Source organism: Montipora capricornis, chromosome 10 (assembly GCF_036669925.1).
Source record: "Montipora capricornis isolate CH-2021 chromosome 10, ASM3666992v2, whole genome shotgun sequence".
Lineage (NCBI taxonomy): Eukaryota > Metazoa > Cnidaria > Anthozoa > Scleractinia > Acroporidae > Montipora > Montipora capricornis.
In genome coordinates, this window is record NC_090892.1 from 58,893,873 (window position 1) to 58,908,465 (window position 14,593).

General features: G+C 38.9%; 1 protein-coding gene across 1 annotated transcript; it reads right to left on the minus strand.

Moving 5' to 3' along the window:
* Positions 1 to 2,807: 2,807 nt before the first annotated feature.
* LOC138019257 (uncharacterized) lies at positions 2,808 to 12,735 on the minus strand. Its single transcript, XM_068865987.1, has 5 exons — positions 12,364 to 12,735; positions 4,543 to 4,763; positions 4,344 to 4,413; positions 4,055 to 4,204; positions 2,808 to 3,792 (listed from the first exon to the last, which is right to left on the minus strand). Exons 1-5 carry the CDS (start codon positions 12,479 to 12,481, stop codon positions 3,248 to 3,250), a joined length of 1,104 nt encoding a protein of 367 aa, XP_068722088.1. The 5' UTR covers positions 12,482 to 12,735; the 3' UTR covers positions 2,808 to 3,247.
* Between the last annotated feature and the right edge of the window lie 1,858 nt (positions 12,736 to 14,593).

Genomic DNA, 14,593 nt, shown 5'->3' on the forward strand with positions numbered 1-14,593 from the left:
TCTCCCAAAAAATGTGTAAACAAAAAAATAAATCGACGACTTGCAATTTACTTATCCAAAGCATACCGGCCTAGATTAGCCTTTGGTACCTGCCGGTCTGCTTAAATGTGAAGCTGTTCTGATTATAAATAAAATACGCAAGTTTAAAAGATTTACAAAACAAAACAGAAAAAAATAACAAGAAACATTGAACTGCGAACAGACCCGAACATCATCTGAGTGTCCAAACTAAGTATGAAGGCTCAAATTGTACATGGCATACCGAGAAGATGCTCCGATCAACTTAGTCACGTGGGTTGGCCAAGATGGAAGATGAATATTAGCTCCGTTGTTCAGTGTTTCGTTTGTTTAAATGCTCTATAATCTCTTCCGTTTTTTTTTTTTTGTTATATTTGTTAATAAGACAATGCCGGAACCAGTTAACGTCCTTAAAAAGGAAAACCAAGCGCTAAAAGTCCAAGTGGAATCGTTATCTGAAAAGATGCAAAGACTTCAGGAGAAATTTGATCAAATGCAACCGTTATCTTCGTCGGGACTTGTAAATGCTGATCCGTCCACCATCAGAGAGAATGCCAAAAGTCTTGAATTCTTAAGTAAGGAACATGATGAACTTATTCTAGTTCAAGCTCAAGTGACAGCCGAATTAAAGCAAGCTCGTTCTCGCCTGGATAAACTGACCTAAAAGATTGATGCTATTGGCCAAGCCGTCGACGAAATAGAAGAGTACAGTTACAATTTAACTTAAAAATCGTCCCATTGCCGGAAATTAACGAAAAAAGAATCAGCAGAAGAAACTAGTTCCTCAGTGTCAATCTTTTTCAGGAGATGGAGCTGAAATCATCATTCATGACATCGACATAGTAGCACAAGGCGTTCCAAAAAGGGAAGCGCATGCTGGCACCGGCCCAAAGCCAATTGTTTGCAAATTCGTTAGGCGACGTGATTGGCAAGAAACAAGGTGATTAATCTGCGAAATGAGACTCAAAACTTACGCCCAGCGAAATTAAGGGCCCACTGACGTATTTTTTTGCGGTGCGTTGCTAAGGATGTAATGGTTAAGTAATTTGAGAGAATTTGGCATTATTTGGTCAGTTTCCAACTTTTGTAAGCCAATGACCCTAAATATGACATCATCACACCACGCCCATGGTCACGTGACCAATAAAAGAAAACTCTAAATTTCTCTCCGAGCTACGCAATTTGGGTACTTTTTCTCAAACCGGAAGTCAGTTCGTTTACGCATGCGCAGTTGGTCTGAGAACGAGCGCTAGGAAGGGCGAGGAAAAACCTTCGATGGAAACAACAGTTTGTGCGGTGACTTTTGCTTGTGAGTGGGTTTTCTTGTCAGCTCATGATATGATGACGTCAGTTACCGGAAGTGACATTTCACTTCCCTAGCAACGCGCGAAAAATCCGTCTGTGGGCCCTTAAACCTTGGCCTTGCTGAAAGTGCCAATTTATCGAACGCTAGGATCTTTGATCACCTCACCCCAGGGATGCAATCGATTTTCTACGAAGCCAAGAGCTCGAGGTTTAAAGCGCAGCATCAGTATCAGTGTTGCTGGATTAAAAACTCCAGCATTTACCTTAGAAAGAATGCGGAATCCAGGGCGGTGAAGATAAAACATATCGACGATTTGAGGCGGTTGTTAGGTGAAACAAGATAAAGTTAGCTATTCTGTAATCTCATAACTTTTAAGTGCAGCTTTTTATGTCTCTTCAGGCTGTTCAAGAATTACCGCATTACGGTGTAAGTGATCTTCTAAGCTGCCATGGCCAGTTTAACAAACACCCTCTCCAGTGATATCCCTACTAAGAAATATCAAGAGAAACTTTTCAGTTTATATGACTTAGACCTATTCACATTGAATGTTCGTCAAAACATAAATCCCGATCTTAATCTTTGTAATCAACGCATATAGAGTAATTATAACTCTACGCAATCGGTTGTCTTCTTCTTCGGATGACAATTTCAAGTGTTTTTTTTTTGCTTCACAATAATGTTAGGAGCTTAAGGCACAATTTGAAAATCTCCAAGTGTATCTACTTTAAGATCAAGAGCACCATTCTATTGTTACCACAATCCTACGTTATGTAAGACATATTTTATCCAAACCTTTAGCTGACATAATGATCAAGTCACTCAGTGAGGGTGTGTACCTTTCTAAGCTAAAGCGTGCGAAACTTATACCAGTCTATAAATCCGATGATGTGACTGCCCCTGGAAGCTATCGACAAATTTCTTTGTTATCCAATTTTAATTGTATTTTTGAAAAAGTAATGTTCACGCGACTTAAAATCTTCCTTGACCAAAACGAAATTCTTTTCACATCACAATATTGTTTTAGAGATAAATACTCCACACAATATGCAATACTAAACACTTAATGACCGGTGTCTTGGGAAACAGTTCATTTAGTTTCCCGAGAATCTCAATGTTTCCCCGAGGCGCAGCCGAGGGAAATATTGAGGGGAACAAAATGAACCGTTTCCCGAGGGACCGGTCACTAAGTGATTTGTTACATAGCACAAAAAGAAAAACGTTCAACGGCAACAGCAACGGCGGTCGTCGGTCAATATCATTAGCGCGGGTAACAGTGCACTGTTACCCTCTGACTTCATAGATTTTACACTGTTGCCCGCTCAGAGTATTTTGGCGGGAAACAGTGTAAAATCTATGACGTCACAGGGTAACAGTGCATGTCTTTTGGCGAGAAACAGTTAGATGTCATGTGACCTCGAAGTAACCAATGAGAGCGCGCTGCTAAGGGAAAAAAAACTCAGCTATATAATATACATTGTTAATAACCTATAAATTTTCATTGACTTTAAAAAAGCATTCGATACAGTCATCCACTCAGTTTTGCTAAGTAAGTTACATCAGTATGGCATTAGACGCGTTGTAAACAATTGGTTCTCTTCATACTTAAGTGGACGTGTGCAAACTACTGAATTAGAAATGAAAGTATCCGATAAATAAAAAAGCGACAATGTCCTGCGGGGTCCCTCAAGGTTCTGTGTTAGGTCCTCTACTTTTATATATATATATAAATGATATCCCTAACTCTTAACAACTACCTGCTACCAGCAGGTTGCGAAGGATTATCACTGTAATTTGTATCTTAAATTAATAAAATGATAATGATGGTAATAATAATTTAATAATAATATTTGAAACTTATATAGCGCATTTTTCATGGCAATTTTCATGGTAATGAAATGATGATGACCATTAAGGACAAGCGTTTTAACGAACAAATATTTTCCAAAAGTCATCACCAGGGGTCACGGCAAGGTAACCAGAACGATGAGGATATATATCATCGCACAACTGATATGACTCATCAATTAGCCAGTGATAAGTATCATAAGCAAAGGCAGGGTAGATGTTTAACCTGTCTTCAATTCGATTGTGCCCCCATTTGCCAACTTCATACTGCAGACCTTCTAATCCCCATTTGTTACAAAGTTGCGCCAACTTGGAGTTGTCGTCTTCCATTTTGACAAATGACTGGCAGGCGCTTGGTTGGACATCCGTCTGACCAGCGAAATACTTGACTACATCTTCGCCAGAGCTATTAGCGGCAGTTGTCACGTGGAACGTCCGTCCCTTTTGCTTCCTGCAGTGGAATCGCAGTTGAGTGAATGGCAAAATCGCCCATAACTGAGCCATGGCTGTTTTACTGAGGACCATCTGACCGCTTGCGATGCCACGATAGGAGTTATTTGATGGCACTTTAAAGGGAGGACTTGTTGTCTGTGACACAATATTGGAGATAAGTAACCAGCCTCCTGGAAGTAATCAACAGCAAACAGTTCAAGGTCAGAGACAAAATAAAAACAGACAGTTCGACAAGCGCATTTTTATTGTGATGAATAGTAACATAGTAGTAAATATAACAATTAATAGTGGTAAATTGTCACGACTTAATGTTGTCAGTTTTAGGAAGTTCCATCAGATTGGTGTAAATAATGCTGCAAACTGGCTTATGTGTTTATTATCTCTCATTTTTGTGACTTCAAAAGGGCAGCTAAATGAGCATCGTAATCTCACCTCCATAGGTAGTCATGTCGCAGATGACTTTTAAGGGGTTTCCACTATTTTCTGGGTCAATCCAGTAATACCCGTCTCCTTCAGAGTCGCCTGCGTCTAATATGTCCTTACACGAAAAGGCGGGATGATTAGGGTTAGCTCCTCGTTTCGCTGAAATGAAGTTTGTTCAGTAAGAGTTAGCTTAACTTTACAAACTCGTAAGAAAAATGATGCAATAACGACAAGTTACTAATTAGTGACTGCTGGCTTATAACGAGTGAGCTAATTGACTAATTGACATTCGACTTACGGGTTGGGTCGTGGCTGCACTTGCTTTTTTGGTGCCATCTTTTATGCGTAGAAACATCAACACAGGAAATCTAAAATGAGAAAAATTTCATCAGAAAGGCGACGGTCGAAATGCTCCAAAGAATTCGATAAATAATTCTTAATAATTTGCAATCTTCAACCGTACATTCCATTAAAATGAAACAATAACTTCATCCAACCTTTACTGGGCCGTAATAGTGTGATCCTTTCTTCTTCTTAAAATCACTTGGCTTCGTTTCTCTTGTTTCATTATTCAGCTGGCAAATTCGTCCACTGCCACCAGATTCCGGAGGATGAATGTTAAATGACTTGCATTTGCTAGATCCCCGGCATGTCAGGTGACATTGAAATTCGTCTGAAACGACAGCTGTATGCAGAACATGACCAAACAAGAAATGTCCTGAAAAAAAAAAATTACAGTAAGTCAAGAAAACTGCGTTTTAATTAAATGGATGTAGTTTTGAAGTGCAAGTTGTAAACGAAACTGATACTTAGTCTTCGCACTTATCTAGGTAAGCAATTTTCTCTTATAGCACAATTTTTTAAGTTGGCATTTTCTGAAGTGAGGCAATTTTGGTAAGCCAAGTAATCTAAAATAGGTTTTTTTGCCAATGTCAAGAACGTTGGATGATATCAGGATCTTACTCTGAATTTTTGACCAAGGTACCGGACACTATGGGATTAAGAGCTTGTCAAGTGTGTCAAGTCATTTTATTCGTGTGAAAAATCGGCAGTACGGACCGAGCGCAGCGAGGTCATTACAAAACGACCGAGGGCCAATATTCCCCAGTACGGCTGGAGCTAGCTCGGTTAGTAGGTAGTTTATTATATGGCTTTTTAATTACCTATTGCTTTGTTTTTGCAAGCCCGTAATCGGCCCGTGGGTATTATGGGAGAATAATGTCCTAAAATTCAGTCACAATTAGCCAATCAGAGGGCGCGTTATATCGGGTACAAACACAAGCCATATAATAATTATTCTTACTGCCTCTAGGGTTAGTGAAAATAAAAGGTTTTCGAATTGTCCGCATTTAGAGGTTTCCGATGCTGCTTTAATAATTAAATCATTTTCTTCGCTTTCATCATTGCCTAACTAGTGAATTCCACGGTACATTTTACACTAAAAATCGATATCGCATGAATCACGAAGCGATGAATACGATATCGGTTTTTCGAGTAAAATTTACTTTGGAATTCACCAGTTTGGCAAGGATTTTTTTTTTGGACCGCATGAGTGTTAAAAGAAAAGAAGCACACCCTCAGCGAGCGTATGGAAAAGGAAAAACCCATTTCAGAGTCAACTGTCAATAGCCAGCGAATAGGAATCGCTAAGTCTTTGCAGAAAAATCACGAAAAATCACCTAAATATCTTTCGGGAAATTTTCAAAAAGAATGTCTAAATATCTCGAAATATCTCGTTTTTTTTTTTAATAACAAGTCAAGCCGATTGTGAATCCCTTAGGCCAAAAATTTCCCCAGTGGGAGCTGAATAGTATGTAACAGATTGCCTACTCTAGTAGTATGCATGGTAATAAAGGAATTCAAAAAAACAACAACAACAACATGGATGCAAATTTTAATGTTTTCTCACTAATGGATTAAACAGTTGGTATTTCTATTATGTGTATGAGGACTATGACTATGACAGAGTAACAATCCTTCCTGTTAATACAAATATATTTTCTACTTTAAGAGAATAAAATGCAACCTGAAGAAACCACTGAGACTGAAAACTTAACAAATGGCGGAAACATCCTATACCGACTTTGAACTATGTGACCGTAAATTGGCGTTAAAAAAAAACCCTTGTAGCTCCAAAGGTGGCAAAGTTTCTATGTTTAGACGATTATCAACCATGGATATAAAGCAGTCGTTAAGCTGATACAATTATACAAAACAATCATACCAGTACAAGGAACTAATGATCATTAACTCGAAGCATACGGGCAGCCTCTACATAGTCCTCCAAGGCATCATATTCCTGGTCTCCAAACATGATCACGAGTTGCGAAAAGACCCTCTCCGCTGCTGCAGATGATGGCTGTAACGCTACTACTTTCTGTACTGCGGAAGACTATGATGAGAGGTCAGGGGAGACGTCTTTCCACCATCGAATGGAGTCAGAAAGGATAGCAAAGGCATCATTAATCTCCGCAGCTTTCACAAGGTAAGAGGGGAGCTCATCTTTTAGTGACTGGATTACATCATTGGCATATTTCTGACCCTTTCGACGTCGGCAGCTGTGGGTCGAGATACCTTGAGTGCTCGTGGACTGAAAAGCTGTGCAGCACGGAACACTTTCGTAGTGCGGGAGACTTACCAAGTCACTCGCCAAAGTGTTCAGAAAATACTGAAAGGTAGGCGTCAAACACTCCCTTAGGGCATACTGGTACCATCTTTGATGGTCGCACATGTTCAGAGGAAGCCGTTCTTGAACCACACCTAGGATAACTGGGAAATTGTGCGCGTGAATAAGAGCTTAGAGCTAATATCAAGTGACCATCCCCCTCTAGAGTGTAGGTTGCCTTCACAAACTTCTCCAGTTCCATGAGAGATGCTAGCTCGACTCTCAACTGTACTGCATTTTGCATCAAAATCTGGGAAGGTCGTTGCTCACTAAAAGTGTAGTGATATGCCTCCACTCCTCAAACACAACTTTAGCACACTCCCAGTAGCTCTACCAGCTTGTCGCATTGTACCGTGGCATGGCTTTCCCGGATAACTCTTTCCATATCCTTCTTCCCTTCATACTTGTAGTAAACATGAGATTCCACGTCGTCATGAACTGCGTGAGAACTGGAATGTTGCATTAGGTTTCCACCCGGTCTAGAAAGTGGGAAATGCACCCAACATCAAGCATTTCTGGGCACAACACAGACACCGTTTGTAACGCCTTGGTGTTGACTGGCGCTCTGTCCCTCATTGCTGCTAAGACGCAGCCTCGAGGAACATTCAGCTTTCGGTGGAGTACCTCAATTATAATGCGAGGTAACGCGTTCCCGTTAACTGAACTTTTTACAAGTTGAAACCTCACAAGCCTAACTTTCACCTCCCAGTCTTGAAAAAAAACGAGCCAGAACAGCTAGGGCTTCACCATCTTGAGTTGTTCCATCAAATGTGAAAGAAAGTTCCTTACCCAGTGTTTCCTTGGATATTGATTTATATTCCCCTCCCAACACAAAAGGGATGGATTGGCTCATATGGGTAGAAGATGTCAAAGGGAAGCCTGCTTCTTCAAACAGATCTCTGAAACATTTCATCCTATTTAATGGTGTTCAACTCTTAAGAAATGCTTGCACAACTTTTGCTCTAGAAACTCTAGTGCTAGTGGGACGTTTCTCACCTTTAGGGTGGAGTGCCTCATCATACTTAACAATGGCATCAGCAATATGCCTTTCCTTCTTTTTTTTTTTTCCCCATCTTCTCTTCATTGGCCTCGTGCTTCTTGCTTGACACGTGCACGGCTATATTCTGTCTCTTCAGGGACAACTCTTCCCGGGAAGATTGGCAGAACAATGCACCATTCCGGCTAACACTAAAGGACTCTTAATTCTTTAAACTCTTGCACTCTTTGACTTGCAGAAACTTTCATAGGTTCATTTGCCTTTGTCGACACACTGGTCTGCGATCGACGATTTCCAGGCGTGTTGACGGAGTTAACCAAAAGCTTTCTTTTTCTTGACAACTCACTTGCAGCTGGCGATCTCAGCCGGTCCAGCAGGGAAACTACTTCTCTTTATCTCTACGTATTTCAGATATTGAAGGATTTGCAGTAGTAGAAGGAGAAGACTGAACTGGATTATTTCTAGCTGTCAAGAAAATAGCGAGGAAAAGCAGGTAATCAGTCAAAAAAAGCTATATTTTTTCTAAATATCCCAACGTTTTATAAATATCTTAAAAGTTTCTAAATATCTCGGAAACTTCTAAATATCTCAAAAAATATCTGGATTTGTGTAAAGGCCTCGGAATCACGCTAAAATTAGAAGCCATAAAAAAATAAATAAATAAACAATAAAAACGAGATCATTCGCATTTTAATTTTGATGTATTTCATTGATACACGCCAGGTTGCCTTGGAAGAAGAATGGGCAAAATACGGCAATGCAACAAAGAAAGGACGAACTTTAAAGTAACAAGATCCGTTCCAACACTTAAAAAAGGTTTAGGTGCTTTAAACAAACTTTTAGCTAGTGAAATTTCCCCCTAATTTTACGAGAACTCATTGCGATTACGTGTTTATGACATAACGACAGTCAAATCTTCTTGTCACTGTCGAGGCACATCGAAAACCGGTTGGGCAAACGGATTAAAAAGCACTTGTTCGCTCGTATTTTAGAGCAAAACAAACAAGCAAATCAACTTTTTCTTTATGTCCAAAAGATTACAGATAATTGTTATTTAATTCCAGTTGACAGTAAAAATTCAATTTTCATTCCTGAACAAAGGAGAAACCGATTAAACCACTTTTTGAAAATAACAAACGGTTTATTGCCCAAGGAAATAATTTGTGTAGTAATTTCTTCCACTTAGTATGAGATATTACTGGTATTCTGTTTTGTGGTTGTCGTTCTCTTTCGATGTCCTTTCGTTTCTGTTTTAGTCATAGGTCCTCCAGGCATCATGTAACCTTATCAGAGCTTCTAAAGATATGCCAAAAATTGCAATACAGAGAAAAAATAAACAGCTCTTCGCAAATTAAAAATAAAGTAACACTCTGCTTTAAGTTTATATCCCTCCGATGCTTGACTTGAATAACTGCGTAGCGGCCAGTGTGCACCACAGCTATCATGATATGTCAAACTGGATTGAAACCAGCGAAAAATGCAGAAAGAAAACTATTTCCAAACCCTTTTCCACTTGCCCCCAGTTGTTTAAACGATGTATAGCGCTATTCGCCGGATAAATCACTATCCACTGAAGAACTCAATTGGTTTTACTAGTATTCATCCGTTGGATAGCGCTATCCATCGTTTGAAAAACCGGGGCCTAAACACGAAAAGCGTTGACTGTGTAAGAACTATAGTTGACTTAGTATAGCCGTGTAGCCGTTTTTGGTGTGTGTGTGCGCGCTTGCGTGTTTCTAGCATTTGCTTTTTTTGTCATGTATTTTCTTGTCATTGTGAGGCTGGTCTTTATATGGGACTTCGTGTCCTGTAGGTCACGCCCTCAACTTTGTATCATTTGTTGTAAAGTTGATAAATAAATAAAAATAAACAATAAGCTGCGTCTAGCCACAAAAAACGCGCGAAAAATGAAGCCTCGCTTATGTTTAGGTAAGTTAACCTGGGTTGAATCTGCAATTCAATCGAAAACCAGTACCTGGTCAGCGGTGTACAGCTGACCTCGGTGAGCTCTAAGCTTGAAACTGCGATATGGTCACGTGATACTGGTCAGCGGATACCTTGTTTTCACAAATGTCAATCGATCAAAACATGGATGTCCAATATCAAAGCTGTATGCTGTAAACTAGCATGATACTGGTCACATTGGCATACATGGAGGGGTGGAAGTACGTACGTACGGTCGGTCGATGACGTCATGGCTCTAAAACCAAAATTTCTTGCATCTGTGGGTTACCATATCTTCTAAACTATGGTGCTCGGCGCGCGCGGAGCTCCGCTGTTAGTTGATTTTCATTTTGATGCTGTGTTTGACTTTGCCATGGAATTGGAGGGTGAAGGATCAATGGGTGAAGGATCAATTTCTTTCCTTGGCATGATTATCACAAAGAACAACCACGACAAATTGGAGCATGACACCGTTTGTCTCCTTCATTTCCAAAGTCACATTTATGATAGTAGATACATGAGCTAGAGGACTTGTAAACACAATGGTTGACCGCGCTCACCGATTGTCATCATCCACCCAGACTTTCACATCTGAATGTCAAACTCCGTTATACATGTTCCGCAAGTTTTTTTAGCCCCAAAAATCTGATCGAGTCAGCCATCCAAAGAAAAGCGCGAGATCGGGGAACGGCCAAACAAACTAAAGATTCAAAATGCCTTCACCCATTTTAAACAAGGCCCAAGCATCTGCTGATCGAGTTCATCTTAACGACCTTAATTTTAAAGTCGAAGCTGCTTGGAGTGTAATGTGAAGTGCTAAGTTTCTACCCCATATGAACCCTGTGAGCGTTATCCCTACTGATGGAAATGGGCCCACACAAGGACAGAGAAAAACTCTGACCAGGGTCAGCATTACAATCCAACCTCAGGGTGTTCACAAGTAAAAAATTGTCTCAAATGTTATCGTGCAAATAGGTGAAACCAGTATTGTGAATAACCAACGCGTTTTTCTAATGGGGTTTGTCGCGAAGCAAACTATGTAGGGTATACGGCTGGACATCAACGAGTGGCCGAGCACAATAGCACTATTAATTGGCAAGCATGCGGAGTCTGAACATGGTTTTGACAAAAAGCACCCCAATTGACGACCTCTTCAAAGTACTAAAGCAATAGATGGCACAACTAAGCATGATTGTATGGTCCATAGGTGCCAAGCTGTTTGAGTGACTCTTACCCTTGGGCTTACGTACACGCGTGCATGCCTTAGAACTGTTAACATATCCATTTCTTGACTTGATAATGACGTTACGCAACACCGAAACGTGGTCGTTTTTCAATAGTTTTCAGGGGCATCCAACGAGAATATTGTTCAAAACCACTTAAACACCGCATTGTTAAACGTATTTTAATATTTAAACGGTAGATATAGGCATATTTTTATCAACTAAAAATTTTTCATCTGTTCGGATTTCCTAGCTGAAAGTCTAGTAATCCAAAAATTATAGGGATCAAAACTTACCTTTTCGAAAATTTCAGCCAGAAAAAAGGTCCCCGAAAATTCTAGGTGACCTTAAAATCCGTTAAAAATGGGCAATTATACCGTTTTTCAGATGTTCGAAAATCCTACGACAGGCAGGCAAGCAAGAAATTTTACAACAAATGTTCCAAAAATTCTACATCTCAAATCGTCTTCCGAACGGATATTTTCCGAAAATTGACGTTGGGTGCCCCTAAGTTTTCTAGTTTCTTATGGATTTTAAGAGCTTTTTAGCGTTAAATTTTAGCATCAAATTGTACTCTAAATCGCTTCTTATGCGAACTATTTTCATTTATCGCGAGCAAGAAGTCAGAGTGAGAAAAAGTTCAGGACTTTTGAAACGGTTTCAAAGGCATACCGTCTGTAAATTTAAATTTAGGTGCATGAGAAACAGAACTGAGCCGCTTTGCTTCAATTTCCCCGCAAAAGTGAGAGAAAATGGAAGACAACAAACAGACCGGCTACAAACAGGATTAGCTTGTTGAACTTTACTTTCGAGCAAAGTCATTAATTAAGTTGCAAGGAACGCCTAATTTATCGATCGAGATCACTTTCCTGTAGCAGTTATGCATTCACACGGACATTGAGCAGGGAGAGAGTTCAGTTTTAACATGAAATCAAAACTAAAATTTTACGGCAGATGTTTACTTACCGAATTGCCATAAATCAGAGTGAGAAAATACTGTAAATACGTTTAATCTAGGTGCATAAGAAACAGAACTGATCCCGCGAAAAATTAAAGTGAGAGAAAATGGAAGATGACAAAAATCAGGGGCACCCAACGAGAATATAATTCAAAACCACTTAAACATAGCATTGTTAAACGTATTTTAGTATTTAAACGGTAGATATAGGCATATTTTTATCCCCTAAAATGTTTTCATCTGTTCGGATTTCCTAGCTGAAATTCTAGTGATCAAAAGTTACCTTTTCGAAAATTTCAAATCAAATCGTCTTCCGAACAGATATTTTCCGAAAATTGACGTTGGGTGCCCCTGAAAAATTACAGGTTACAAATAGGATTAGCTTGTTGAACTTTTATTTGCAGCAAATTTGCAAGGGACGCTTAATTTTCGAGACGGACTTTCCTGTACGTGTTTTACATTTTCACACTGACATCGAACAGGAAAGAAAGAAAGCAAGATAAATTTTGCGGCACTGGGATCTTTACTTACCAAGTTGCGTTTCAAAAACACTCCCGCGTGCGCAGGAATCATCGTTTGTTGAAACTTCCCATAGGTTGTTAAGAGTCGCTAAAAACACCAAAGTAAACCAGAAAAAAGCGGTTTTCATCGCTGTAATATTTTTCTGCTGGTCGAGCTAGTTTCCGTGGTCACCTTTTAACCATTAATCATTCAGAGTGCGCGGAAACTTTGTATTGTAACCCATTATCCTAATTATGACCGGAAGCGTCATCGCAGTAATAAGTAAAGTAACTTTTATGATGGATCGGTGAAAAAGAAAATCGACCATGTGTTTTTTTCTTTTATTCGAGTAAAATAAAGATCCTGTTCGATCTTCATTCAAGGAAATCATAGGCATTCCTTTGATCCTAAGATGTTTGAAATCCGAGTTTTTAAGCTCCAGTATCAGTCAACCAATTTCGAGAAAGAGAGCTTTATTCTTTTCTTAATTGATATTATGATAATCCACACACACTCACACACACAAACATTAACCAAACATAGCGTGTTTAATTTAGGCAAATTAAGTCTTATTACTTGGTTAATTAACTAACATAACTATACCTTTTTTTTTTTTAATTCAATATTTATCCAGCTGCATCTAATGTTACGGCTGATGTTTGCTGCAGAATGAATATATTTCATGGGGCAAAACAAATTGGAATTTATTTATAAACATTTACCTTCTAAACAAAATATAAGTACTGCCTTGTGTTGTCTGTGTTCCTGATTCTAAGATGTGTTTTTGGTAAAAATCCAAACATTTTCTGTAAAAACCTTTGGAGAACTACGGTGGCCCAGAAGGCTCAAACACAAACAAAAAAGAAAACGCAAATAAAAAAAAACGCAAACAAAAAAAAAACAAAACGCAAATAAAAAAGCAAAACACAAATAAAAGGGTAAAACGCAAACAAAAAAAGAAAACGCCAATAAAAAAAAAACGCAAACAAAAACCCAAAGCGCAAACAAAAAAGCAAAACGCAAATAGAAAAGTGAAACGCAAACAAAAAAAGAAAACGCAAAAAAAAGAAAACGCAAACAAAAAAAAAAAAAGAAAAGAAAACTCAAACAAAAAACCAAAACGCAAGTAAAAAAGTGAAACGCAAACACAAAAAGAAAACGCAAACAAAAAACCAGAAAGCAAATAAAAAAGTGAAACGCTAATAGAGCGGTTTCCATGTATGACCCCATGAAATGTCCTGAGCGCCTAATTCCTGTGTATGACCCACCATATTTACATTTACATTTACATTTATTAGAGTCGGTTAAACCTTAAAAGGTATCACACCAACTGTCCATAATATGTACAATATAAAAAATAAAAATAATAATAAGAAGAAGAATAATAGATAAATAAATAAATGGAGGGTATTCCATTCAGCAATAGTTCTTGGAAAGAAATAAAACTTAAAAGTGTCTATTTTGGCCATTGGGACCTTGTATTTGTACGACCATGCCAACTAATGCAATAAGTGTAGTACCAGTAGTAGCTGTAGTACCTGAAATAATACACTCTTGTCTACCGTGTTAAACCGCGACTCGCTCGATCTTGCTGCTCGATCGCCATTGGATTCCGACGCCATTTTCAGCAACAAAATCATTATCAATGCTCCGTACTTGATATCAATGGTATTCCGCTGACCATTTTTCACGGTTCTGTGATGCATGACCATTTCCACATGGTTAGTAAATGTCTATTCATTGTGAAGTTTATCTTTTTGCCCTGTTTTATTTTCATCACTTTTTGATTGATGGTACCTCAGAGGGCTGGGAAATGCATTTCCGAGAGTCTAATTTGAAGACTTTTTTAGTGGAGCATGCCCCCAAACCCCCCTAGGGGCTCAGGCCCTTTGGGCCTTCCTTTACATAGCCTTTGGCCATGTATTTACATGTTACGGGTGAAATCGTGCGTGTTACACCTGCTTCAAAAGTTAATGACAACCCTGTTAAGCAGAGATACAATTGTAGTTTAAATAAAGCCCTGACACAACACAAAAACAAAGACATTAAAACATTAGTTATGAGGCAACATGTACAGCAGGCGTTACTTTTAAGATGGCGCTTTAGTTTGATTTTAAATTCGTTGAACGTCTGTACTTGTCTAATGGGTTTTCACATGTTAAATCAACTTTTTTCTTCAATTCAACACAACATATTCAAAGACGTTTGTTGTTGTTCTTTATTTGCATTTTTTAGATAAACTTACTTAGTTTACCTACAT